A 27,430-nucleotide genomic window follows, 5' to 3' on the forward strand; every position below is an offset into this window, starting at 1 on the left:
CTAATGGTTCGTTTCGAAAAAAATAATTGCCGCTGATTTCTCCAAATTGCAGAAAATGTATTAATGACACTTTTCAAGACAGAAATAACACAATTTGCATTTAAATGTGCCTAATCTTTGCAAACTCCACTTGGTATTTTCTTGCAGACACACAAAATACCGAGCGCTCCGGCGCATGGCGCGGGTGCTGCGGTGCTGAGGAGCGGTGCAGGTGCAGCAGGGGAGGCTGGCAGGGTGGTGACAAGGGGTGACAAGGGGTGGCCGGGGGCGTCCAGGGGTGTCTCTGCTGCTTTGGCTCCGTCCTTGGGGCTCGGCCACCTCCAGCTCCCACCCCAGCCCCACGCGGCGATGCCGAAGCTGGGCCGTGCGGATTCGCTGCGCAGCCGGCCTCACCGAGCTGCTGGGCTTGGGCAGCTTGGCTTTATTAATAACCCATCCCTTAATTGCTGTTGCTGCCTCGTTAGCAGGAGCCCAGGGAACTGATAACTCAGCATGGGATGGAGGTGCTGGGGTGTGATGGCACTGGGTGGGAGCGCTCGGAGGAACCGCTCCAGGCACCCACCGCGGCCCCGTGCGCACCGCACGGCCTCGACGCCTTCCTGGCATGGCCCCGGCCCCAGGAGGGATGCGACTGGGATGTGCTGGGCTCTGTGGGCACGTCCCAGCGTGGGCACGTCCCTGCCTGGCCCCTGCTCCCCCCTTTCACCCCCAGCCCCTTTCCACGAGCCGCTCTCCCCTGCACCGCAGCTGGCGGCGGAGCTGCCGCGGTTTCGCCCTGCATTAGGCGGAATCGCGCTCGGTTTTAGGAGCTGCGAACGGGCTCAGGGCTGGTGGAGCCGGGCTTTCCCTGGCTTTGGCAGCGCAGAACCGTGGCGAAGGAGCTCAGAGCAAAATCCCCGGGTAGCTCCAGCGGGAGATAAGAGCAGCAGAGACACCGCGGCGGGTCCTGGCCTGTCCCCACTTGCCCCGTGTGCCACCACCTCCCTGGCGCTCCCCCATAAATCTCCAGGCACTGAGCCCTCTCCATCGATTTTCCAATGGAAATCTCCTCTCGTGCAGTGCCAAGCTTCGTGCTGCCCAAATTTGGGTTTTTAATGGGGTCCCCACGGTGCAGGAAGGCCCGGGCTGGGTGGGCACAGAGCTGGGTGCTGGCCCCGTGCCACTCGCTGCCCCCTCAAAAGGCCGGGGACCCTCGGCAGCCCCTCTCTCTGCCCCTGGAGTTATTTTTCCCCTCTCCTCTCCTGTTTTCATTGCAAACAGCTCGCCTTTGAAATTCAAATGTTGCTTTAGCCCTTTCCTAACCCGCTCCAGGAATATCTCCCTTTTCATCTGAAAATAATTAACAAATGAACAAAACTCCTGTGTGAAATTAAAAATCCTGCCCAGAGGTGACCTCTGGAGCCCGGCGCTCGCTGCTGCGGGCTCGGTTCAGGTGTTTCCTCCCACTCGCTGCCCAGCTTCAGAAGGGCTCATTTACACCTCCCTTCCCTCCTGTTCCTAATTGCACCAAGCCTCGTTCCCCAAGAGCTGCTCCTCGCTCCCGGCCGCCCCAGGGGTCCCCAAACCCCCAGCCCCTTTCAGCCCCGCGCCCCCCTCGTCCCGGTGTCCCCTGGGGCTGTGCCGGCCGTGGATGTCAGGTCTGACAGCCAGGCTCGGTCTGCCCATCTCTCAGCTCGATTCGGGGCCGAGGTCGGGCACCGTGGGAGGATAATTGTTGGTGATCACTAACGAGGAGCCTCGCACGGCGCCTCGGCTGCCCTCGCTGCTCGCCCTGCGGGGCTGGAGGTGTCCCCACACGGCTCCTTTCCAGCCAGCCCCCGTTTGCTCCATGCTTTCCCATCCCAGTGCTCTCTGCCTGTGGGTGCTGTGGGCTCTGCAGGGCTTTGTCCCCGTGTCACTGCTCCTCCAGGGGGTGCCCGGTGCCGTGGACCCTCCCTGCGCCCACCCGTGGGTTCCCGTCGGCTCCCGTCCTGGCTCTGGGGAGCAGGGAACAAGCAGCCCCCCCCCTGCAAAGGCAGCAACCGCCCGTAATTAAACCAAGTGGGAAAGGTTGCCATGGCACCACGAGCGAAGAAACGAAGCTGCACCTTCACTGCTGCTCCACAGCCCCAGGGCGCTGCGAGCTGCTCCTACTGGGGTGCCGTGGGGTGCTGTGGGGCACCCCGAGATCCCTCCTCTTGCCCCTATCCCCTCCCCGTATCTGCAGGGGGGCAGTGGTATCGGGATGGGGCAGCGGTGCTGTGGCCTTGGGGACGTGCCATGCCTCTTCCCTGGGGAGCTGGGGTTGTTCCCTGGGGGCTCCCCAAACATTTTTTAGGGTCCTGATTCCCACGCAGCGCCCCGTGCCGTGGGGCCGCGTCCCCATCTCTGTGGGCACCCCCCCAGGCTGCGCTTGGCACGGTGCAGGTGGCCCTCGGGGGCTCTCCAAGGGGTTTTTGCGAACCTCAGGCTGGGGGCTGCCAAAATTTGGGGGCATCCCCCCCAAAAAAAAACACACCCCAACTTCTCCCTGCACCTGCAGCCACCCGAGGGAGCCGCTCCATCGCATCCCGTCGTCCTGGCAACGGGTGAGGATGCTGCAGAGCCAGCCCCGGGCTGCCCCCTCCGGCTATAGGGGGGGCACCCTCACCCCAAAAACAGCCCCTGGAATGGGACCCGGGGGTCTCCAGCCAGGCGGAGGGGGGAGTGCTCAGCCCTGGGGACTGTCCCCTTTCGCTGTGCTCCCCCAGCACCCGCGGGTTGTGTCCCCTTGTCCCCGGGGGCTGTGGCTGTTTTCCAGGCGAGGAGCTGGCGGTGCGCAGGAGCACCAATTAGTTAATTACCAGCAGGCCACCTGGCCATTAAGCCATCACCACGAGGCTCTTCTGGGACACGAGCAGAGGGGCTGGGGGGCTCCTGCTGGGGCTGGGGGGCTCCTGCTGGGGCTGGGGGCTATGGGGTGAGCAACGTTTCCTCCTGCCCATGGATGTGGGGAGAGGGGCTGAGGTCTGCCCCCGCTGCCACCTTCTGCAAGCGCAGGAATTTCACACAAACTTGACGATGGCACCAAAAGAGCAGATGTTCGAATTATACCAATTTGGGCAAATTTCTCCCATTGAAAACCCCCTCGGACCAATCCTTTGTGTAGGGAACTGAGATGCCTTTCACACTCACTTTAATCTCATTAGCGCCGCGGCAGCTCCCGGCCGGAGGTTTTGGGGCTGTGCCCTGCACGAGGTGCACCCCGTGTGGGTGGCGAGGGGGGAAAGAGCATTTTGGGGGAAGATTCCCTTCATCGGAGGGGTTTCAGGGCAAGGACGGTGCCTCTGCTCCTTGGGGCCTTGGTGAATGGGGCTGGATGTTGGGGGCAGCCCTGGCCCCAGGCACAGCCCAAGGGGTTTTAGGGGTGCTCATGGTGCAGGGGGCTCCGGAGGGGTCTGGGATTTTCCACGAGCCTCCAGCTCGTGCCCGTCCACAGCCCCGTCTGCTCCTCCTGGATGCTGTGCCCAGCCTGGGTTTTATTTTTGCCTCTGCCCCACATTTCGGGCTCGTTCCTTGCCCTTTCTCTGGCCTTGTCCTCCTGTTGTGTTTCTGCCACGACAAAAATAGCCGAGGAGGTGCTAAAATAGCACGAAGGCGCTTGAATATGCAAATGCTCCCTGCTTGCCCCGTCGCCTCCTCCATTTCAGCAGGACCGCTGGCTGCCCTGCACTGCTGCTGAACCTCCCGAAAAGCTCCTAAAAACCCTGGTTTCTGGCCCAAACCTGGCGAGTGGCGTGCGGCTCCCTCCGGATGGCCCTGGCCATGGCACCGCCGTGCCCCATCCCACCGAGGGAGCTGTCCCAGTGCCACCTTCCCCTTGCTGGGAGCAGGCACGGCACCGTGGAGCTGATGGAGAGCTCCCCGGCCCCGAGCCGATCCCTCTGGTCCGTGGGGGATATTTCGGGAGCGCCGTCACCGGGCCCCGGCTGCAGCCGTAGACGGGGAGGGAATAAAAGACTTGGAGGAGCTGGCAGAGCTCCCTCGGGGAGCCTGTCGGGGACTTCAAACCCATCCTTGTTCCTTCCTTCCCATCAGAAATTACAAAATGTGGCTGCTGCCATGCTGGAAGCGCCGGCACCTCCGATTTTTGGCCGGGGGGGCCCTGGTTGCTGCCCCCCCTGCTGCTCCTCACCCCGTCCCCAGCCGGCGCCGAGGTGCGCCCGTGCCCCACGAGGGCTCACGGCTGTGGGGTCGTGATGCCCAAGCCGTCCCGGGGAGCAGTGCCCGTGCCGGGTGCTGCACCCCTTGGAGGCTCCAGGGATGGGTTGGGGGGGCCAGACCCAGCCTGGGAAGCCCCCTTGGTTAAGGGATGGAGCCCACGGCCCCATCAGGTCTCTGCCCAGCTTCCAGGGGGACACCAGCTTGATTTTGGGGAGCAGCCTCCAGGCACAACCCGCACCCTGTGCATCAAGCACCGATTGGGGAGCAGGAGGGCATCGCGGGGACCTGGGGGGCTGCGAGAGCTGCGTCCCCCTCCCCATCCCATGGGCATCAAGGCGAGCTCAGCCCTGATGCCCCCTCGGCCCTGCCCGGCTCCCCCGGCAGGCTGGGGCTGGCAGACGGCGCAGGCTGCATTTCCACGGCGATATTTAAAGCCCGACCGGGTGGGAAGCGAAGGAATCGATTTCCCAAGTGGGAGGGCGGGGTGTTATTTTTATGTAGCATTGGATGCGCAGCTTAAATCTGGCCCTGGGAAGTGAAGAGGAAGCGGGTGGGGAAGGGAAATCACGTCCTGGTGCTGGCGCGGGCTCCGGGCGCACGGGCAGAATCACGCCTGGGGTGGCAGGAGGGGACGGGGACCCTTGTGGGGTCCCCATCGGGTCCATCTCTTCAGTCCAGCAAGCTGCAGCGAGCACTGGGTGCAAAACACAGACGGTGAGAGGGAGGAAAAACCCTTGGAGGTCATGTTGGTGCCGGGAGCTGCTCAGCACGAGGCTCCCAGCCGGGGCTGGGGCCACCAAATCCCGTGGCTGCTGCACCCCCCAGGCTGCATTTTGGCCCCAGCCCCTCAGCACCCGGTCCCCTGAGACCCTGAGGGTCCGTGTGGGTCGAGGAGCTGCCCGGGTGCTGTGGGTGCTGTGGGTGCTGTGGTGCGAGGGGCCGATCCTGCGCCGTGCCGGCTCCGTCCCTCCTGCTCCTGCCAAGGGAGCAAGCAGCCGGGGACGTGCGATCTCCCCACTGCCGAGCCGTCTTCTGTACTTAATTAATTAGTGTTTGTAAAGCGCCGGGATCCTTGGCTGAAAGGCGCTATTAGAAGTGCAAAGTGTTGTTATTAATAATTTACATCAGCCGTTCTGCTGCCTCTGTTTGGCTGCCGACGCCGGTGATGCCGAAACCGTGACGGCTCGGCTGCGGCCGGGGTGGGTTCCACCGGTGGGGTGGGAATGGGATGGGATGGAATGGGGATGGGGATATGGGATGGGATGGGATGGGATGGGGATGGGAATGGGAATGGGAATGGGATGGGATGGGAATGAGAATGGGGATGGGATGGGATGGGATGGGATGGATGGGATGGGATGGGATGGATGGGATGGGATGGGATGGGATGGACCCAGCCCATAGCTGCTTGTCTGTGGCCGTGGCAGGCAGCCTTCACCTCCTGGTGCCACCAGGCACGAGGGGCTCCCTGCCCTCGGCGCTGAGCATCCCCTCTGCTCCCAGATGGCCCCCAGCTCCTGGCCTCGTGTTTTGGGATGCGGCTGCACCTCGGTGCTCGCGGGGTTTCCCGTGGAGCGGCGCGTGCTGCTCACGGCAATGCTGGGTTTCGGAGCAGGGGCTCGTTCCACGCTGGTTGTTAATTAAGTGGATCATTCAGAGCCACTAGTAATGTAGTATGTTGTCTTATAATGGTTGAGATTCTGTCCCTGTGCCAGCTTCCATTAGCAACAAAACCCACTTATCTTGTTCCTTCCTATCTCTTCCCTTTATATTTTTATCCTTCCCTCTCCCTGCAAGTCTCTCTCTCCTCTGTTTTCAGTCCCAGCACTGCAGTAATAATTCTACCAGTCGTCATCTCGGTTGACAAAACACTGTTGATGTGACAGCTCCGAGCTATGAAATCTCCGTTACCGCTCGATAATTAATTTACTAATTGCGTGCGCTGCCTCGCCACGCGGCTCGGAGCCAGCCCCGCAGCTGGCAGAGCCCGGCTGACCCCGCTGCTGGGGGGAGCCACGGGGGGCTCCTGCCCCTGCCATGGGGATGGGGCTGGCCTGGGGGGTGGGGACATGGGGAGGGGGTTGGGATAGGGTCAGGGATGGGGTTGGGATGGGGATGGGGTCGTGGATTGGGGTGGGATGCAGATGAGGATCAGGATGGGGATGGAATGGGGATGGGGATGGGGATGAGGTGGGGTCATGGATTGGGATGAGGATGGGGTGAGGATGGGATGGGGATGGGATAAGGATGGAATGGGGATAGGGTCAGGGCTTGGGATGTGGATGGAGATGGGGATGGGGATGGGAAGAGAAATAGGAAGGGGAAGGGAAAGGACAAGCCTTTCTGCCCGGTGAGCCGACCTCCTCCCTGGCTGTGCTGAAGGCACCTGCCTGCATCCTCACACATCCCACCAGAGGGAAGGTTCCCGGGCTGGTCCATTATTTAGGAGGCCAGGCCCTTCCTCGTCTATCTCCTGGCCAAGAGCTTTGGGACCATGCCCTATCCTAGCCCCAGGCACCAGCTGGGACCTGCCGTTGTCTTCACACAGTGACCCCAAACGGTGGCCCCAAACCACACCAACCCCGAGCACCCGGCACCCAGCTGGTGTCTTCCCCGTGCTATGGACCTGGCGTCCAATTTATGGTGGAGAGTGGATGGAGGGGGGACAGGGGCTGCTTCTCCTCCTGCCGATTAATTTTAGGCAGACTCGGAGACCACGCGAGCCTCCTGCCTGGCTGCGCACACCGGGGCAGCCTTCGCCCTGGCTCAGCTCGCTCCTTCAGGGAGCTGGGGCTTGGGAAAGTTGATGTTTTCTGCACGGGGATTGCTGTTGCCGTGAAATGTTTTGATTTTCTCTGATTGCAAGAGTCAGGATGAACAAAGTCTTTTGGAGCCGACGTAACGAAGAGGCATCTCTCACTCTGACACCGCAACTTGTTTCATTTCTGGAGGGAAGTGTCGCGTTTTGCTTCGTTTTGTTGATTTTTTTTTTTTTTTGCCTTTGACGTCTCAAGCCCCAAACGATGAATTTTCATCGGCAGGAAAGCTTCGCCTCCCACGTCTCCAGCAGGAATCTCTGGTACGGTGCTGCTCGGTGCCTGCCCCACACCAGGGGGGACCTCGGCCGTGCCCCCCGTGCCCCGTCCCTGCTGCAGGACCAGCGAGGTGCCGGTGCCGAGGGATTTCCTCGGTCCTTACCCACCATCCTCCTGTAGAAAACGATAACTTGTAGGGGCCAAAGCATTTCATGAGCTGATTCTGGTCAAAACCACCTAAATCATCACAAAGGCACCCCTGGAAGGAGCCTGGCTGGGAGGGGAGAAGGATTTGAGGCTGGGCTCTAAGTCCCCACGATTCGCCCCCTCGGCTCGGCACCGCTTTTACCTTCACTCAGGGGCCAGGCCACCCCTGGTGCCACCCTCCCACGGCAACGGGTGGGTGCTGGGACCCTACCCACATCCCGCTGGGACCACGTCCTACAAATAGCCTGGGGTGCAGCAGCAGCAGAAAGGCTGCACGGCCCCGGGGGCACTTGGCCACCCTCCGCATCCACCCCCCGACCCCACCGCGTGCTCTGGACCCGGCGGCCGGCACGGGGTCCCGCCGGTGCTGGGAACCTTCCACGTCCACGCCGGGCCCATAAATAATGGCTTGTCTCCCGCGCCGCCGAGTCGCTTACGTGGTAATTGCTTTCTGGGAGATGCAATTACCGGGCGCTGTGGCGGAACGTGTCGCTGCTGTGCGTCGACACCGGCCTCTGCCAGCAGCCGCCCCGGCCTCGCGCCGCGTCCTGGGGGCACCCCTGGTGCCCTCCCCGTGGGTGCTGCTGTGATTTGCCCACCCTGAGCTCCCCGTGCTGCTCTTTCCATCCCATTTCCATCCTCTCCTCTTTGTCCCCGTGCTCTCGGGGGGCTGAGGATGGAGCCCCCGGCCCCGCGCTGCCCCCCTGGGCTTGGCACCGAGCCCCGAATCTGGGGGAACGCCAGGCCCATAATTTGGGGTGGGAGAGGAGGGGACGGAGAGAGGAGGGGGCCGCCAGCAGCCGAGGCTGTTTGGGTAAAGGAGCGATGGGTTTTAGGCACGGAGCCGTGGCTCTCAGCAGCTTCTGAAGCCTGGGGAAATTTGTCTTTGTGGCTCCGCGAGGTGCTCACGCAGGGAGGGAAACGCATTACAAGCTGGAACGCTTTGAGCGCGGAGAGGAAGCGTGATGTGATTCAGGCCTCGTTCCTCCCAGCGAGAAGAACCTGATGAATACAATATATTGTGCTCCTCGCCCTGCTTCTCCTCCCCGCGCCGTGGGTAGAAATATGCTCATTTCCCCCAGCTCTCCGGCAGCCTCGGCCGCGGGCAGGAGCCGGCTGCTGCCACCCGACCGGGCAGGGCTGGGGGGAGCCGGGTCTGGGGGGACCCCATCCCCATCCCCTTCTCCATCCCCAGGGGTTTGTACCCAAGGAGGGTGCTGCAGGGCCGGGGGTGCCGCCAGCCGTGGTGGCAGCCCGGGAGCTCGGCGTGACGTGTGAGGAGTCGAAAATAGAACCAGCGCCGGGCTCGGTTCGTGATAATAAATGGGAGCAAACCGCGAGCAGCGGGTAAGCGGCTGACAAACGCTGGTATTTTAATGTCCTCACAAAAGACCCGTGTGTAAGTGGGACTTTGCATGAGTAATTCCATACATTTTTAATGGGGGGGCCCCGGGGGGGGAATCAATCACGCTGCGTGCTCGCGTTTTCCCTAACCATTGGGTTTGGTGACGCCGCGCCGAGTGCCGCCGTTTCCCCAGGCACCCGCTAGCAGAGGGGAGGGAGGTGCCGAGCTGCGGCTTCCCCGTTACGTGGACGTCTTCCCGGGGACCTTTCCGTGGGAAACACCCCCTTGGCGAGCCTGGCTGTCCTCCCCCACCGTCATTACCTGGTCCAGGGTTCAGGGCAGGGTTATCCAGCTCTGTGGGACCAGCCGAGGGTCCCCAGGGGCTTGGGGTCTTGCCCTGCATCATCCTCAGCCTGGCCGTGGGCACCTCGAGGTGCTCCATCCCGAGCTGCTCCCCCCCAGGACCCAGGGACTCTCAGCTGGGTGCTCCCCCCCAAGGAGCCTGCGCCTGGCGGCTGCTCCCCAAAGGGCTCCCGGTGCTCGGCAGCACCCTGGGGACCTGCTGGGGTCCCCGTGCGCACCCAGGACGGGTGCCCACGTGCTGCTCCGTGACCTTGAGGGCTCAGCTGATGGCTCGGGGGGGGGTGGCTGGGTGACAGGTAGGGCTATGAATAGCTCTCGGGGAAAAAAACGCCCTTATTGGTATTCTGGACAGCGCCGGCTCCGTTCATCTCTGGTGCCAGGGCGCTTAATAAATATCAGCGGAGCCGTTCCGCAACGAGCCGCGCGGGCAGCAGCACCCATGGGTGCCGTGCAGGACCCCATCGCCCGTCCCCTGTGCCCACGAGGGCGCAAGGACGCGGGTGGCCCCGCTGCCAGGCGCTGTGGCAGGAGTGGCAGGAGCCTTTTCTGCAAGGGCAAGGCAGCGAGCAGTTAGCTCTTTGTGATGGAAATGTGGCCCCGCAGGAGCAAAAGGCTAATGTGCTCCGGGTAGCTGCTAAAACTTCTGCTGGGGATATATAGCACCTCATTTACGACGATATTTTTTATGCTGAAATGGAAGAAAGCAGCTGCTATCTGTACAAACAAAATTAGGCCAAAGGAGGAAAGTAATTTTGTAAAAGAAATAGGGAGATGCAGGGGGAGATGGATAGGAGACAGATGAATAAACACAATCTACATAGAAACTGATAAAAATTCAATTTCTGCTCACACACGTCCCGGTCTAGCTCACTCCCTTCCTCTCCTCTTCTCCGCACGCTCCGGCGATGTCTGCAGTCCTCGTGCATCCATCTGGGGTGTGGGAGGCGAGCACAATGATCCTATTCTGTCCTCAACATGCTGCAAATTTTCCTTCAATTATGGCGCTTCAATTCCTCCGGCTCCATCTTCAATATTTTGCCCTTGCAAGCAGCGGGTGCCGGAGGGGGCGTCCCTCGGGGCGAGATTCGGGGAGGGTGTGGGGGTTCCTGCTGGGGACACGGGGCTGGCACCGCAGGTTATGGGGTCACAAGGAGCCAGCGACTGCTAGGGAGGACCCGTGGTGGTGCCCATGGGTCCAGTTCATCCCAGTTCTTGGTGCTGGTTTCCCTGCAAACCCCATCTCCCAGAGCCATGGGATCGCGCTGGGCTTTCCCCTATGCTCTTCAAGCACGTTCAGTGCCTTTGGTTCTGGGTTATATTAAAAAAAAAAAACACCCAAACTTTCCAGAAACTTTCCATGGATGTGCCCACTCCTTGCGCCCCGCGTGCCAGCGGTTCTGCTCTGGTGTCACCGTCCCCACCGAGCGCACGAGGGGATGGATGGAGCTGGAGAGAGCCCAGGTTGGGTCTGCACGAAGGGAAATGGAGCCTGGATGTGGCTGTGGCACGGGGAGCACACCGAGCCGGGGCTGAGCCCTGGGTGCCGGGGAGCACCCCCACGGCCCCGCAGTAACGCCAGGGGGGCTGCTGGAGGTAAGGGACAGGGCTGGGAAATGGCACGTGAGGATGAGCAGGTGAGGAATAAATGGGGGAGGCTTCGGAGCTGCGTTCAGGGAGGTTTTGGAGCACGGCAGCGATGCAGCGAGGCAAATCTCGTGGTGTTCACTGGGGTGAGCTTGTGCGAGCGCCCTGAGCTCCGCCAAGGTGTCCCCGGCCCCTCCGCACCCCGCGGGCGCTGCTCCGCTCGCTTCAGCCTCCACCCCGGGCTCTGGGGAGGCTGCAGAGCAGCCCCGAGGGTCACCCAAAATGCCATCAAGAGCCGGGAGGGGAGATGGAGACGTGGGGCACCCACGTGGGCACCCCCAGAGCCCTCTGCACGCCCACGTCCCCGCACGCACGCCCACCTCCTCCCCGCGCGCCCACGGCCCCCCGTGCACGCCCACGTGTGCGGAGGCTGAGCCGAGCTCCAGGCTGGTTTCCCTAGGAAACCGAGCGGAGGCCACGCAGCTCTGCGAGGTGCTGGAGGGCCCCGAAACGTGGCCTGAGGAGCCCTGCACCCAGCGAGCCCCGCTGTCCCAGCCGGTGCCCCAGGGGCACGAGGTGACAGCGGTGGCACGGTGCCGCCTTCGGGGCTGGGGGTGCGAGGGGGAGGCAGCGAGGCTGCAGAGGGGAGGCTGGGGAGGGGATTTGGGTGAGGAAATGAAGCTTTGGGATCGGCCCTGCTACCTGCAAATGATGGGGCTGGCCCCACAGGGGGTGTCCCAGCCCCTCTTGCTGCCAGGGGCTTGTTCAGGAGCGGGGCAGCTCCGAGCTCACCCCAAGCACCCCGTCCTGCGCCGCGGGGAGTTGGGTCCATCCCAAACAACTCGTAGCCCGCTGCCAAAGCGGTACTGGGAGGATGCATTTCCCCAGTAAGGGGGTGGTGGGGGAGGAAGGAGGGAGGGCAGCGCTTTAGGGCTGAGCTGGGCTGTCCGTGGAGCTGCTGCTGCCCTTGGACCCCATAAAACATGCGAGGGAAAATCCTCTCCTGGCCCAGCGGGGTCTGCCTGGCTCCTCGGCCTCACCTCACCTCACCCAGTGCACTGCCTCTGTGCCAGCTCCCTCCCCCTCCTCCTCCTCCTCCTCCTCCTCCTCTTTCTCCTCCTCCTCCTCTTCCTACACCTCCTCCTCCTCCTCCTCCTCCTCCTCCTCCTCCTCCCTGGGCCGTTCTCAGGCTGCCAAGTGAAGACGCGTTTGCCGGGCTGCGCGCTCCAAAAGTTGCAAATTCCCCTTCAGGCAATTAGAAGGCAGCCATTTCTCCTCAATCAGCCGTATTTGAATATGGAAATGATTTTTAATTACTCAGAGTCAATATCATTTTATCACCAAAATGTGTTTGAACGAGGTTTGCCCGTATTTGCAGGGCGTCTAATAAGCTGAATGCAAATTCGCTCCGATTCACGCTTCTTAAATGTTACCGGCAGCGAGGGGGGTGCTGCCCTTTGACGGGTGCCGAATTTGCAGGGTCCTGTAATGCCAGCACCCCCTGCACCCCCCCAGCCACGGCCGGGACCCCCCTGGAAACCCAGCCTGTGGCAGGGGACGTGGCAGGGCTGCCCGCTGGCGGTGGCACGGGGACACGGGGACAACCATGGGGACACGGGGACAGCCACAGGGACACGGGGACAGCCACGGGGACACGGGGACAGCCACAGGGACATGGGGACAGCCACAGGGACACGGGGACATCCCCTTTCCCCTGGACCACGAGCGTGGCCGTCCCCAGCTTGCCTGGCCCCGAACATGCCCGGTGGCACGGGGTCAGCCCCAGACACAGCGAGTGCCATCTCGGCGGCGTTACATCCCCGGCTATTGTCTCCTGATTAATTTGCTAATTATGTTCTGCTTTTATCCAAGGGGCCCGGCGGCGGTGCTGAAATGTCAGCCTCTTGTTTATGCCCCGGGTTCCTGGTGCCGTGACAGAGGCAGGGTCCCGAGGGGCCACCCCGTGCCGGAGCCACGCGAGCCTGGCCCCGCAGCCCCTCCATGGGGTGGGACGGGACCACTGCCCCCCCCCGGCCACTCTTTTCCCCCAGGGCTGGGGGTGAGAACACCCAGAGCATCCCCCTGCACGCCCTGGGGTGGGAGAGCTGCCTCGCACCACGGGTGGCCCTAAAGCCACCACGGCCATGCCCAGGGTGACGGCACGGGGTGGCTGCGGTCCCCCTGCAGCAGGGGTCAGAGCGCACGGCACCCGAGGCCGAGGCAATCGGGGCAGCTTCAGCCCAGCTCTGCCCCCTTTTTCTCAGCTCACGGGGGGGTTTTGGGGTCCCAGGAGGTGCCAGCCCTGCTGGGGGGGGGGACGGGCACTCCCCAAACCCGACCTCCGGGTCCTCCCGCTGTGCAAACCCAGCGGGCGCCTGCGTTAAACACGAGGCTGAGCGGCGCAGATAACATCCCCCCGCTGGAGGCTGGAGCTGGGCTTTCTGCAGCCTCATGTATATTAATCGAGATGAATATTTATGCCAAGTTTCCTGCTCTTTAGCAGTTGTTGGTGTGCAGGCGCACTCCGGGTACCGCTGCTGGTTCAGGCTGTGGGTGGCCAAACGGCTCCAGCCCGGCCACTGCACCGGGGGCTGGGGGGCAGAGCCGGATCCTTCCTCAAGCAGAAACTCTCCCCGTTCCTCCCAGTTCCTCCCAGTTTCTCCTGGAAGCTCTCCCCCACTGGCCCAGCACGCTGAGCCCTTCCTCTTGCCAAGGCTCACCTCTGCCTGGGGCACACGGGCACGGCGCTGGCCCCGGCCGGCCCTTTGGCAGACAAAATGCTGGGAAATGACTGAAACGATGCTGCTGAGCCAAAACATCCCCCCTGGGCAGGAAAATGCTGCAGGATCCGGAGCTGCGTGGGACCAGCTGGAGGCTCAAGCATCGCGGCCGTGCTCCTCGATCCTCAGCAAGCCCCAAAGTGGCATTTATTTCGGGGTATTCCCACATCCGTCCCCTTCTGCCTTGCCGCGCGGGCTTCCCTGGGCTTTTCCCTTTGCTTTTCCCCCTGCCACCACTAGCGGAGAGCTCCGGCCTGAAGCTGCCGGGGCGCTGAGCAGCAGGCAGGGCCCATCCGTCTGTCCACGGGCCCTTTTGCCAGGCCCCGGCTGCCTTTTCCCATGAGCGTGGGTTATTTTGCAAATCACGTCTCCCTGCTTTTCGGGGCTTTTGTTCTTCCACTGGAGCAATTCGCAGCGAAGTCCATGGGAAGAGGCTCCATGGGCATCGCTGGGGGCTGGGGGCTGCCCCGTCCCACCCTGCAGCAGAGCCCAGAGGCTGCTGCTGCTGCTCGGAGGAGGAGGAGGAGATGAGCCCTGGGAATTGGGCAGGGGGCTCAGGAGAGCCTGGGGGCAGTGGCAGCATCCCCGTGCTCCCCAGCTGGGCTCTGGGCTTCATCTTTTTGCTGCATCCTCACCTAGAGCCGTGTACAGAGCAGCTGCCACCGTGCTAACTCTGACCTGTCCCCAGTTTCCGTGCCAAAAGGAAAGGAAAACAAGAGCCCTGAGCTGGAAATGGGTTATTGGTACATTAACGGGCAGGTTTAATTCCCCGCTGGCAGGCAAAGCCCTGCTGGAGCAGCCTCTGCACGTGCTGGAGCTGCACTAATCCTGCCCTGCGAGCAGCTGACAGCCAGCCCCGGCGGGGGGCTGAGGATGTGGGGGGCTCCGTGGCCAGCTGGAGGGGATGCTCCACACGCCATGGGGTGCTCCGAGCACGGGGGGGGGTCCGGGCTCCCCACTTTCCGCAGGCACAGCCATCGGCAGAGCCCGCGCTGCGGCTGGGGGAGGTTTGCAGGGCTGCAGCAGCAACAAGCAGCTCCGGAGGCAGCACCCAGTTGTCCTGGTAACAGTGGGTGCCTCCAGCTCCTGCAGCTCGGGGCCCCCCCCCCGGCACGCACGAGCCCCGTGGCCCAGCAGCACCGGGATGGGAGATGGGAGCCGGGCCGGGCACTACGGGGCCAGGGCAGAGCCGGTGGGCGATGGCACCCGGCGCGTCCTGCGGCGAAATAGCTGGTGCCACGCGGTGCGCTGGGGGGTTTGGGATTTGGGAGCACGTCGAGCGTGCAGAGCCGGAGCGAAATACCCGTTGGGAAGCAGAGAGCGTGACCCGCAGAGCCGCGGGCTCGGGATCGCCCGTCTGCTGAGCTGCAGCCTCTGCACTGATCTGTATTTACAGAGACGGGCCACGAAATCTCCTCGGGTGATGTCTGAGCCGACGCTGCCGCGCGCCCTGCTACGGGGAGCAGGCGGGGAGCTGCCTGGCTTCCTCTCAGCCTCGGCCCCCAGGGGATGAGCGTCTGTCTGGGGACAACGGGTCAGGCACCAGCAGGCTGCTGGGGACGACTGGGACAGGGAGCAGCAGGGAGGGAGGCAGGGAGGGATGGAGGGAGCTGCTTTGCACAAAGGTCTCGTGTGGATACGGCCCCGCACACCCGGCTGCACGGAGCAGGGCTGGGGCTGATCCCGTGGGTGCTGAGCAGAGGGATTTTGGGGCTGATTTCCCAGATTTCTGCTCCTGCCTGGCCCTGCTGGGTGCTGCCCCGGGGGGGCACCCGGGCTGCCCTCGGTCACCCCAGGACTCGCTGGGGTTTGTGCACGGCCGGGGCCCCGCAGCCTCCTGCACCCCCGCTCGTCCCCACGCGCTGCTGCAGCTCCGCAGCCCCCTCCCCACTATCACGACGCCCTCAGTGTCACGACCACTCGTGCCACGGCTGTGCCAGCCCTTGCTGTCCATGCAGCCCCCACCCCGGGCTCCCCCCTCAAGCAGCGCCGTGCCGGGGGCTGCGCACGCGTGTGTGCAATGCACGTGCGTCTGCAAGCCCACAGCCCCCACTCCTCTGCACACCCCCACCCCCCCCCCACCCCCGCAGGCACGAGCAGCCCCGCCGTGCACACCCGACCCCGCTCACGCGTGTGCGCGCCCCCCCCCCGGAGCACGCACGCCCCCCTCCCCCCGCGTGCACGTGCACATCGCAGCCGTGTGCGCGCCCCCCCCCCCTCTATGTGTGTGTGTGTGTGTGTGTGTTTTGGGGAGGGGTGTGGGGGGGGTGCACCCCCGCCGCGTGCACGCGCACCCAGCGGCGCCGCGCCGCGGGCAGCCCCCTCCACCCGCCTGCAGCAACCCGGGGGTCGCTCCCCCAAAAACCGGCACCGGGTCTTGGAGAGGAGGGGGGGGGGGGGTTGGGGCGAAGGGGGAGGGGGGGTGCACCGTGTCCCTCGTCCTCCGCGCCGCCCCCCCCGCCATGCCCGGTGCTGTCACACCGCCCCGCGCCCGGCGCATGCAGCAAGTGCCCGAGCCGAGCGCGCCGCCGCCGCCGCGCCCCCCCCCGCCGCCCGCCGCCAGCACCGGGGCCCGGCGCGCCGCGTGCCCGCTCCCGGCCCCGCGCGTCTCCGCCGCCGCCGCCGCCGCCGCCGCCGCTGCCACCGCCGCGCTCCCCCGGGCGCGCCCGGGCACCGGCAGCCGCCGCCGCCGCCGCCGCTCGGGGATGGCCAGCCCGCTGCTCGCCGCGCCGCGCCGGGGCTCCACGCGCTGCTGACGGAGCGCAGGTAAGGGCGGCGGCGGCGGGGGGGTGAGGGGGGCGAGGGGGGTGAAGGGGGCGAGGGGGAGCACCGGGGATCCCCCCCCAACCTCTCCATTTCCCGGTGCGTCGCCCCCCGCTCGGTTCTTTCCCACCACCCCCCCCCCCCCTTTTTCTTTTCCCGGTGCCCGCAGCCCCGCTCCGTTGCGCCCATCCCCGAGGGGCGCCGCGATTCGCAACCCCCCCCCCCCACCCTCCCCTCCACCTCGCCGCGGAGCCCGGTGGGGGCGGCAGCTCGCCGGGATGCGGGATGCGGAGAGAGGGGCCACCGCTGGGCACGGCCCCCGGGGCGCACGGATGCGCCCCCCCCGCATCCCCGCTACCCCCACAGCTCCCGGACCGCGGCCAACTTCGGTGCCCGGCCGGGAGGGGACCCGGGGGGGGGGGGCGAGGGGGTCGCAGCCGCCTTCCCGGGGGTACCGAGGGCTCGGTGCCCGGTGCGGGCAGCGGCATCCCCCGGGCGGCCCCGGCCCTGCCGGGAAGTTGCGCGGGGCTGCGGCGGTGGCGGTGGCGCTCCGCTCGCACCGGGCATGCCCGGGGGGGGGGGGGCCGGTCCCCGGCGGTGCCCCCCCCCCTGCGAGCAGCGCGTTCGGCCCCAGGGCAGGGGGGCTGCGCGCGTGGGGGTGGGCACGGGCACACGCATGGCACCGCCGTGCCGTGGCATCGCATTCGGCAAGGCCGTGGGTGCCCGGTTGCCAAATTGACATCCCTGCTAGCCCCCCGGTGTGGGCACACGCCTGCAGCCGGCCCGGCACCCGTGGGCCCCCCCCACGCCGTCACCCCTGGTGTGGGTCCTCGTGCCATGCGTGGGCAGGGTGCTGGCACTGTGCCGGGGGCAGGCGGGCGTGCAGCCCCCCCGCCAGTGCAGGGCTTTGTTCAGCTGAGGGCTGTGGGGAGCCCCCAGCCCCGTGCCATGGGGCGAGCGGCACCCGGGGCCCGTGGGCGTGCGGCGAGGGCACACGTGGGCACCCAGCGTGTGCCGGCGCGGGCACGTGCAGCGCGCAGGTGGCAGCCGGATCCGGGGGAAAACGGGGGGAGCGGGGGAGCTGCTTCCCTTCCCGGGGGACCCGTGAGCATGGGGGGGGCACAGACGGAGCCCCGCCACGCGTGTGTCCGTGCGGGTCACTTGTTGAAGCAGCGGGAGGGGGAGGTTTGCTGCAGCCCCAGCCCGGCCGGGGTGGAGGGTGCTCGTGCACCGTGCCTGCGTGGTCGGCGCCGGGGGCTCGCGGCAGCACGGTGTGTGAGCAGCCCTCTGCTTTTCTAGGTCATGTCACTGCTGCCTGTGCCGGATGGCGCCTGGCAGCCAGGGCTGCCGGTGACGTGGGGACCGACCCCAGGAGGTGGCCCCGGGGTGGCCGGGCTGTGCCGCGCCGAGCGTCTCTTTGGGGTTTCGGCCGGGTGCTGCTGGCGGATGGGGTGCGAGGAGCCGGTGGCATGGGGCTGGCTCCAGGCCGTGCTCTGGGGAAGCACCGGGGGTGCTGGGGTGACGCAGGGCGGTCGTCTTGGGCTGATCTGTGCCCTGGGAAGGCTGCGGGGTCGGAGCCGGGCAGGGTCTGGGGGGAGCCGGCGCGTGGGCTCGCTTGGCCCCGGCACGGAGGCAGTGGGGAGGAGCGGGGCGGCCGCGGCTGTCGTCACTGCCACTGTCACTGCCGCTCTCGCTTGGCTGCCCTCTGGCCGCCCTCACTGGGGATGCTGGGCGCCCCGCTTCCCAGTGGGCTTCAGTTTGAGCTGCGTGGCTGGCGGGGTTGCTGGAGGGAGCCGTGGGGCAGCACCGGGCCCCCTGCGCCGGAGCCTGGCAGCGGTTCCTCCGCGAGGTCTCCCCGGCTGCGCTGCGCGCTTTGCCACCACGGGGTTCTGATCCAAGGAGTCTGCAAGAAGCTGGGATGCTGCAAATCCGCTCTGTGACGGAGAGAAAATGGAAACGGAGCCGGCACCGCGCGTGGCTTGCTCTCCAAACGTGGCTGAGGAGCTCCGGGATGTGCTGCCTGCTCCTCCCGCTGCCTCCGGTGCCGCTCGACGCCTCCGAGGACTCGAGCCGTGCTCGGCTGGGGCTTCCCGGGGAGCTGCGACGTGCTCGGGGCTCTGCATCGGGTCTGCGGCGTGTGGAGAGCCCCGTCCGGGCACCAACCCCCTGCACAGGGGCACCGCAGCCCGTCGGGGCTGGCTCTGCTGCAGGAGCTACGGGAATTGATGGGTTTTCCATGGGAATGGATGGGATTTCCGTGGGAATGGATGGGTTTTCCTTCGCCCGGGCTGTCCCCATCGCTGCCGGGTGACAGATCTGGGGCAGGCCAGCCCTGTCCCCGCTCAGCTGGCTGTGCTGCAGGACGGGCTCCCCCTTTCCCTGCCCAGGAGGAGGAAATGCAACGGACGGGCTGGGCCGGGCGCACGGCCCCCTCCGGGCTGGCCTGCTTTGACGCCTCGATGCTTCTCCAAGGGAATTTGGACCGAGGCCCTGCAAACTCATTTCCTACCACGCCGCCATCCCCTAATGGGGACGGGGCTGGCTCCAAGCCACCCGGCTCAGTTGCCAAATGTCAGAGGCTCCAAACCTCCTTGGTGCTCGCGAGGGCCGTGGTGCCCCCCCTGCTCTCGGCCTGTCTGTCCCTTCTTGATGCCCTCCAGCAGTGGGACGGATCCAAGCCCGTTCCCCTCCCCGGGGAGCAGCACTTCGGGGGCTTCCATCAGGTCTGGATCCAGCTGAGATGCGGGGCTACAAAAATCCCTCCCTGGCACGAGCGCACGACCAGGCTGCGCCTCCCTGCTGCCAGCCCTGGCACTTGGACCCCCCCCTTCCTCTCCGTATCCTCCTGGAGGCCCCCAGCCCTTCGCACGGTGCCAGGGCAGGAGGGAGCTGGTGGCAGGGGGAGCCGTGGCCGGCGGCGCTGCAGCTGCTTGCAGGAGGCTCTGGGAGAGCAGGGGGAGCAGCCACAGCCCCTGTGGTGCCTGGCTGGGGGCTCCTTGCCCCCGGGGACCCCACAGCTGCTGGGGGGGGGGGCAGGCACACGGCACACGCTGTTCCCTGGCAGAGCGTAATCCCTAATCCCGGCGGAGATTTCGCTGTGCCGTCTCCCGGCCTTGCTTTTGGAGCGGAGTTTTACCAACAGCCGTTAAGTAAAATAAATAAAAGGGCCTGCGCTTGCCAGTGATAGCGGGGCTGAGCCAGTGATTGGCAAACCCGCACCATTAATTAGGGCTCCGCGCCGCTGCCAGCCTGCGTGCTTCAGGAAAGGTGGTGGCAGCGAGCCGGGGAAGCCAGCGGGAGAGGGAGAGCGAGCGGGGGAGCGCAGAGACGTGCGGGCAGGGGAGGGGGAAAACGTGGTCCGAGGTGCCGGGGGGGAGGTCGTGCAGCTCCTGCGGGGAGCTGCGTGGAGACGCCAGCTCCCTGCCGAGCGCACGTGCGAGTGTGCAGCAGCACGAGCCGCACACCCACGGGTGTGCATGACGCTGGAGGAAGCTGCGTTTTCGGGGGGCGAGGGCTGGCGGCTGGGATTTCGGTGGAGTTCATCCAGCACGTTCTCCTGCTGAAGCTCAGAGCGTTAATTAGGGGATGGAGAGGCTCTGCCGGTGCCGGGAGCTCGGTGCCGGGGTCCCCATGCCGTGAGGATGGGCGCAGGGAGCAGCGGGGCCCAGGAGCCCTCGCAGGCGGAGGGGCTGAAGGCAGAGGCGGCTTTGAAGCTCCCTTTTAACCACGAGCAACGCTCCTGGGGATGGGAGGAGGGCAGGCTCACGCTGCGGGGGCTCAGCAGGAGCTGTCAGAGCGCTGCGTTTGCCTCCGGTCACCTCTGGGCAGCTGCGAGGTGCTCGGGTGCGATGGAGCGCGCCTGGCGCCCGGCAGCCGTGTGGGTGTGCGTCCATCCCGGCCGTGCCGAGCTGTGCCGAGCTGAGCCATGCTGAACCAAGCCGTGCTGAGCCGTGCCGAGCCGTGCCACCTGCCAGCCTGCTTCTCCCCACGGCGTTGCCTTGCGGCACGGAGCGGAGCTGCTCCCGCAGTGGCCGGGCGCCTGGTGCTGCAGGACTGCCCGGCCCCCTGCTAGCCCTCGCGCCCTTGTCCCGAGCCACCCTCGCCTCCAGAAGTCTCACGGCTCGTATACTTTAGTGAGCCTATTAAAAGAACACTGTCGGGTTAAAAACCGTGTCTCTTAAAACCCAAATCTCCTTTACTTTGCTATTAATCGTTTCTCAGATTATTAATGCCGGCAGGGCTTAGTGCCGCCCGTTGATCGCTTTTGGGGCTGTTTGTTTGTTTCTGCTCTCACCAGGCTCAGTGGGGCCGCAGCTCCCGGCCCCCTCACCCCAACCCCGGGGCCGCTTGTGCCTGCGGGCTGGGCAGGCTGGAGCTGCCCCAGACCCCCTCCGAATCACCCTAAATGCGAAGATCTTCGGGGAAACAACCTGTTCGTGCGGCGCGAGCACGCCTGGGGCGGTGCGGCGAGGAGCAGTGCCTCCTCCTGCCGTGCTGTGGCTGCTGTGCAGGGAGAGGCGAGCCCTGGCCACATCCTGCAGGTCTCCGGAGCCCGGCTGGATGCGGGCACCCGGCGGCGATGGAGCGGTGCCCGCGCTCGGAGCGGGGCCGCTGCTCCTCCCTCCGCGGCGCGGCCGCGAGCCGGGGCTGTCATTCCCTCACCAGCACTCGCAGGCTCTGTGATGGCTCTTTAAAAGCTTTAATTAAAAACCCAGCCCTCCCCTCAGCCCAGGCGGGGAACAAAGGGAAATGAGAGGGGCTGGAGCAGGCTGCAGCGGGTGCCTGAGCGTGCCAGCAGTGCCAGCCGTGCTGCGGGCAGCAGCAGCAGCAGCTCCTGTGGCCCAGCCGGGCGCTCGGATGCGGCACATCCCTGGGGGCAGCCGGGGCCCCCCGAGCCCGTGGCCACCGGCATGGCGAGGAGCGTGCTGGGGGCTCTCCAACACCAGGGCCGGGGCCGTTTTGGAGCCACCTGGGCGATGGGCAGCGGGGCCGGGGGCACCGGAGCAGGCGGACGGCGACGCTGCAGGGCACCAGGTCCTCGCCGCGGTGCCAGGTAGGGGGAGCGTTGGCTTCAGCCCCGTCCCCCCCCCTTTCCCCGAGCCTTTTGGCAGCGCTGACCCCCTGCTAGCCCCCCGCCGGGTCTCTCGGTGCCCCCGCCGCTCGGTTTCTTCTCGGGCCCAGCTTGCAGCTGGGTGAAATATTTTCACTGCAGCAGCGGCAGCAAACGCTGCGGGGAGCGGGGCTGGTGCTGAACGAGCCGAAACGGATTTGATCGGCTCTTAACGAGCCCCGGCCTTCGGCAGCAGCTGCGGCAGCGCTGCGAGGGCGCATCCTGACCCCGCCGTGGGTTTGGGGTGGGGGAGGCTCCCCGCGGTCCGGAGCTCCTGCCTGGCTCTTTTTGGGGGCGGCGTGGTTAAACCGCGAGGAGCCCGGGGAGCGCGGCAGCCCGGCTGTGCCGTGGTGGCAGCGGGTGGCAGCTGTGCCCCGGGTGGGCAGCGGGGCCGAGCAGCCCCTCTCTCGCCGCTGCCAGGCGAGGGAAGCAAGCTCCATCTTGTGTCCCTGCCAGGCTGCGGGAGCCCCGCGAGCTGCAGAGCGGCAGCGTGTCCCTGCCTGACCTCCTCCTCCCCCTCCCTTGCTTCCTCCTGCCCCTCCTCCTCCTCCTCCTCCTCGTCCCTTGGCTTCTTGCTCCCCTCCCCGAGCAGCACAGGGTGGGGATCCTCCGGGGGACCCCAGGTCTTTAATGCTTCAGGAGCCCCAGCAGGGACCTGGTGCAGCTCCGGCCGCCCCTTGGCTCCCTGCTTTTGGGGTTCCCCCGTTGAACCAGGCTGGAAATGTCCCTAGGAGAGGGGGTTCCCCTTCCCCCCGACCTCCCCTACTTACATCTGGGGTCGCTCCTGGATCCGGCCACCCGCCTGGCTGCTCCTCGTGCCACCAGCTCCTCCCTGCCCCTCTGCCTTCCTCCCCGTGCCCACAGGCTGCTGGTGGGGCTGGGTACCCCCACGGAGCCCCCGCACCATCGGGGTGGCAGGAGCAGCGCCCGCCTGTTGCACGGGAGCCGGGTTATTTTTAGCTCCCTAATGTGCCCGTCGCGGCGCTGGCGCAGGCACAGCCGAGGCTCAGGGCTCCCTTCCCATTTTGCAGGGCTGCCAGCGGTACCGGGGCCTCGGCCGGGGGGGGATTTGGGATCGGGAGACGTTGCTTTGGGATGGAGAGGAGCCTGGGTTAGCCCGGGGGCCAGGGGCCACCTCCCCAACCTCGCTGGCCGCCCCCTGGCCCGCGGAGCGGTGCCGCCACGCGCTTGGTGGCCTTGGCCTCTGTAAAGCCACGCTCTGGTCCCACTTAATAAGGCCACCGCATGCATTATTTTATTAATGAGTTATTAAAAAGCTATCCGCAGTGGTGCTGCTGCATACCCGGCGTGCTTCCCAAGAAATACGTGCTTTAACGATCGCTCGCCCCGTGCCGGGCTCTCGCAGCAGGCAGGGGGGGTGCCCCACTGGGGGGTGCCCCAGCTCATCGCCTCGGGCTCCTCCAAGCACCCACCCTGACCCCGAGCAGCTCCAGGGGGGGGGCAGGAACAGCCCCAAAGCTTTTCATAGCCTGGTCCATGCAGGCGCTGCCTGGTGGCTCCTGGCCCAGGATGCGCAGGGCGAGCGGTGGCTTGGTGGCCCCGGCACCGAGTGGCCACTTGCCACACGGTTGCTGCCCTCGAGTGAGCGGGAGCGGGGTCTTTTGGGGGGCTGTGGGATGAAGCCCCCATCCTGTGATGTGTGCTGAGGGCACGGGGGCCACCTCGGCACAGCCAGGGGATGGGGCAGGGGGCACCGATGGCTGCCCCTGGGGGCTGGGGGCACCCTGGGTGCTGCTCCCACGGTGTCCGGGGCTCGGTGCAGGGCGCTGCCCCCCACCCCGTGCCGTGGCTCCCGGTAAGCATCCGTCTGTCCATCTGCCCCTCTGTCTCTCCCCCCAGGGCAAATGCCATAGGATGACCGCTGCTGGTCCCCTCTTACTGGCTGTGATTTCGTCTGTCCTGTGGCTCACGCGGGGCTTCGACCCGGCTCCCAGCGCCTGCTCCGCCCTGGCCTCCGGCGTCCTGTACGGCTCCTTCTCGCTCAAGGACCTCTTCCCCACCATCTCCTCCGGCTGCTCCTGGACCCTGGAGAACCCCGACCCCACCAAGTACTCGCTGTACCTCCGCTTCAACCGCGAGGAGCAGGTCTGCACCCACTTCTCGCCCATGGTGCTGCCGCTCGACCACTACCTGGCCAACTACACCTGCGACCCGCGCGGCGAGCCCGCCAGCCCCCCGCCCTCCCCGCGGCGGCCGCAGGAGGAAGAGGAGAAGGAGGAAGAGGAGGAGGAGGAGGAGGAGGAGGGCGAAGCCGAGCTGGAGCTGTGTGAGGGCGCGGGGCCCTTCACCTTCCTGCACTTCGACAAGAACTTCGTGCAGCTCTGCCTGGCGGCCGAGCCCGAGGCGGCGCCGCGCCTGCTGGCCCCCCAGGCGCTGGAGTTTCGCTTCGTGGAGGTGCTGCTCATCAACAACAACAACTCCAGCCAGTTCACCTGCAGCGTGCTGTGCCGCTGGCTCGAGGAGTGCCTGCAGGCACCCGGCACCCGCCGCTGCGGCCTCACCCACGCCGGCTGCAGCTGCCAAGCGGAGAGCCCCCCGGCACCGCGCCGCAACGGCTCGGGGCACGGCGCCCGCACCCCGACCCCGCTGCCCCCCGCTGCCGCCGCCCCCACCGAGCGCTGCTGCCCCCCCGAGCTGCATTCTGAGAATGTCAACGGGTTCGACCTGCCCGAGGTGCCGCACGGTGAGTGGGGTGCTGGGGGGGGGAGCCCCAGGGGTTGGGGGGCTCCCCTTGCTCCGTGCAGGCTGCCCCGTTGCGCAGGAGGGGGCAGAGAGGGTGCTGTGTGCGTGGAGGAGCCATCACAGGATCACAGAATCACAAAATTACAGAATTATAGAATATCCTGAGCAGGAAGGGACCGAAAAGGACCCTCGAGTCCAACTCCTGGCACCACACCTGCTCCTGGCACAGCACGGAGCCGTGCGCTTCTCACGGAGCCGGGGAGCCGTGCACGGGGTGAATCCTGCCCGTGCCTGCTCCCAGCTCGGGGTGCAGCCCCCCCCTTGAGCATCAGGCAGGCTCAGCAGAGCTCGCCGTGCCCCGCACCAGTCCCTGCTCTGTGCCACGGCTGCTTTAGCACAGCCCCAGGGCTGCTGGGCTGACCGGGAGCGGGAGCGGGAGCAGGAGCAGGAGCAGGAGCAGGAGCGCTGTCACTCTGCATTGCTGGAGACGAGGAAAACAATTTGCAGGTAAAATGACCCCTTCCCATGGCAAATTACCCTTGACTGCTGCAGCCCGGGTGCTTGTTATTCCAGGCAGGATGTGGCGGCACGGCACGGCCGGGCTGTTAACCAGGCGGAATGAAGCCATTTGCTCATTACCAAATTGCAGGAGCCTCGAGTGTGAATAAAGCAGCCACGCTCGCCCGTGGGCGCCGGGCAGCGAGCCGCCGCACCCCGGGGTGTCCCTGCTGGCCCCGGGGGGCACACATCTGCCCAGATGTTCCCCCCCACGCCATCCCCAGGCAGTGCCCTGGGGCTGCAATCCCCAGCTCAGCTGTTCCCGGCCTTTATCCGGGGCGATGCTGTTCCCAGCGGACGAGGTGGCGGTGCTGGGCCGCGTGTCTGTATAATTTCATTGGGTTTTAGCATTTGCTTCAGGAGCTAAATGTCATTATGGGCAGATCCCCCGAATAAATCCCCGGTCCGTTTCAGCTGCGTGCTTATAAATCGCCTCATCCCGAGGGGAGCTTCTTGATCTGATTTTTTTCTTCCCTTTTTTTTTTTTTTTTTTCTTTTTTTTTCCCCTTTAAGTGCAACCCTGCGTGGAGGATTAAGAGCTCAGGGCCGGGCCCAGGTGCCATCCCTGGGCTCAGCCTCGCTCCCCTTCTGCCCGGGGGCTCTACGGGGGCTGGCTCCTGCTGCACCCTGCATTGGCAGTGGGTGATATCCTCTGATATCGCTTCCCGGGGGGGGGTCTGCACCTCCTGGGGGTGTTAGCAGCAGCGAGCGTGGCTCCAAGAGGGGTGCTGGGGCCACCCTGGGGTGCCGAGCCACCCGCCGGCTCTCCACACAGCAGCACGGAGGCAGGCTGCGAGGGCGGCAGCCGAGCTCCTGCTCCTTCCCAAATTACGTTTGACATTCAATTAAAACCCCGAGGCACCCAGAGGTAACGAGTTATTGCAGGCGGATCCACGGGGGGCGATTCAGTGGCCTCGGCTGCTCTCGGCACCCCCCACGCCGTGCGCCCCCCGATCACCCCCCGGGGCTGGAGCACAGAGCGCCCTTCATGGCAGCGAGGGGGGGGCCCGGGGCTCCCACCTGGCCTCCCCCTGGCCCCCCGGGGAGGGGAAAAAAGGGCTCCTTTCAGGGCGGCAGCCAGGGCTGGGGGCTGAATGGCGCCTGTGAGCCGAGCCTTGGCGGGCGCCCAGCGCTGATCTCACCGGCTCTCCTCCGCCGAGCGCCGCAGCCGAGCGGGGGCTGGCGCCCACCCAGCAGCTCCCCGGCCTCCCCGCTCCCACCCTGGTGATGCCACGGGGTCCCCAACCTCGTTACTGTCCCCCTTGTGCCTGGAGGGGGGGGGACGCACGGCCACGTGCAGCGTGGCACCCGGTGGGCACCCAGTTCGTGCAGGCAGAGTCCCCCGGAGGGGTGGGTGTAGGGTCGGGGCGTTGTGGGGTGATTTGGGGCGCATTGTCCCCGTGCTGTCTGTGTCCAGCTCGCTGTGTTTTTGGGGACCCCTCCCAGGTCCCCAAAATTTTGGGGCTGGCTCGGGGCCATGTTGCCCCTTGCACCAAAGCCCCAGCCCCTCAGAAAGCAGCCACCAGGGCGGTGATGCCAGGACGGGGCTTGCGGGGATGCAGCAACCAAGGGGGACAAACGGGGGTCCCCGGGAGGACACCCCCTCCCTCGAAGCTGTGCTGTGGGGCACGGCGAGGGGCTCCGGGGCAGGACCCTGGGTGGGTGCCGGGGATGGCTGCAGGCAGGGCCGTGGCGCAGGCGCGGTGCGGTGACAGCCGGGGATTTAGTGCCCTCCCTGGGAAATTGGATTTGGTGCCTGTCGAACACGGCTGGGGAGAGCGGCCTTGTATATCCTCTGGATTTATGGCTGCCCCCAGGCTCCCGCGGTGACGGGCGTAATTCTGCCACGCCGCTCATGGGGACGGGTGGCCCCGTGGCGAGCGTGGCACCGTGCACGGAGAGAACCTGGGGGCAGCCCCCAGCACCCCCCCCAGCCCCTGTGGGGTGCCCCGAGATGAGCCGAGGGACGCAGCCGCCCCGTCCTTGGAGGAGCCTGAGCATGGTGCCGGGCTCAGGCAGGGTCACTCCGAGCTGAAGGCAAAAGTCGGTAAATTTGGGTCTGTTTTACAGCACCAATAAGTGTCAGCGCAGTCCCTGCACCTGCCTGGGGCTCGTATATCACCTCTGGGTGTGTTACAAAAGGGGCCGCAGCCTGCCCAGGGCACGGCTGGGTGCCCCCTGCCCGTGCCAGGTGTCCCCGTGTCACCTCCCTCCGTCCCTCGGGGACATCACCGTGCCCTGCTGGCTGTGCCGGGGCAGCTCAGCGAGGCGCTTTGGGCTCCGTGTGCTGCGTGCCCACCCTCTGCGATGCCCGGGGGGGACACAAGTGATGTCTGGGGGGGGACACGGGTGCTGCCCGGCCCCAGTGTCACCACACCGTGCCCGGGAGCGTGTCGGTGTCCTGGGGACGGGGATGAGGGACACGGGGGTGGTCCCGGGGGGCCGGGCAGGAGGAAGGCAGGGCAGGTTGCCCCCCGCGCCCACAGCGCGTGCCTCTCCGCCGAGCCCTCCACATGCCAGTTAATTTCACGCCAAGTGCTCTTGATGGATCTCTTGTTATTTTTGGTGAGCTGAGCCATAAATTTGTGCCACCTCACTGCAGCAATCTGTTAAGTGGGGCCGGGAGGAGCACCGCTGCGCTCCGCTAGCCGCGTGCCCCGGGGGCGCGGGCACCCCGGGGATAGGGGTACCCTAAAGTGCACGGGTTTATTCCAGCCCAAATCCCCAAAAAGCAGCAGCTGGCAGAGCTGTGACATGTTTTGGGGGGTGACGAGTGTGCTGGACCATCTCTAGCCTTCAT

General features: G+C 65.9%; 1 protein-coding gene across 1 annotated transcript in view; it reads left to right on the plus strand.

Annotated features, from left to right (window-relative positions):
• ADGRB2 (adhesion G protein-coupled receptor B2) overlaps positions 1-27,430 on the plus strand; it is an 82,478-nt gene that overhangs the window by 40,087 nt on the left and 14,961 nt on the right. Inside the window, exon 2 of the mRNA XM_082777636.1 lies at positions 23,230-24,073. Coding sequence (XP_082633762.1) covers positions 23,245-24,073 — 829 coding nt within the window. The 5' untranslated portion in view covers positions 23,230-23,244. The remainder of the gene's footprint in view (positions 1-23,229; positions 24,074-27,430) is intronic.

This window comes from Aythya marila (assembly GCF_965140915.1).
Source record: "Aythya marila genome assembly, chromosome: 22".
NCBI classification, from domain to species: Eukaryota; Metazoa; Chordata; class Aves; order Anseriformes; family Anatidae; genus Aythya; species Aythya marila.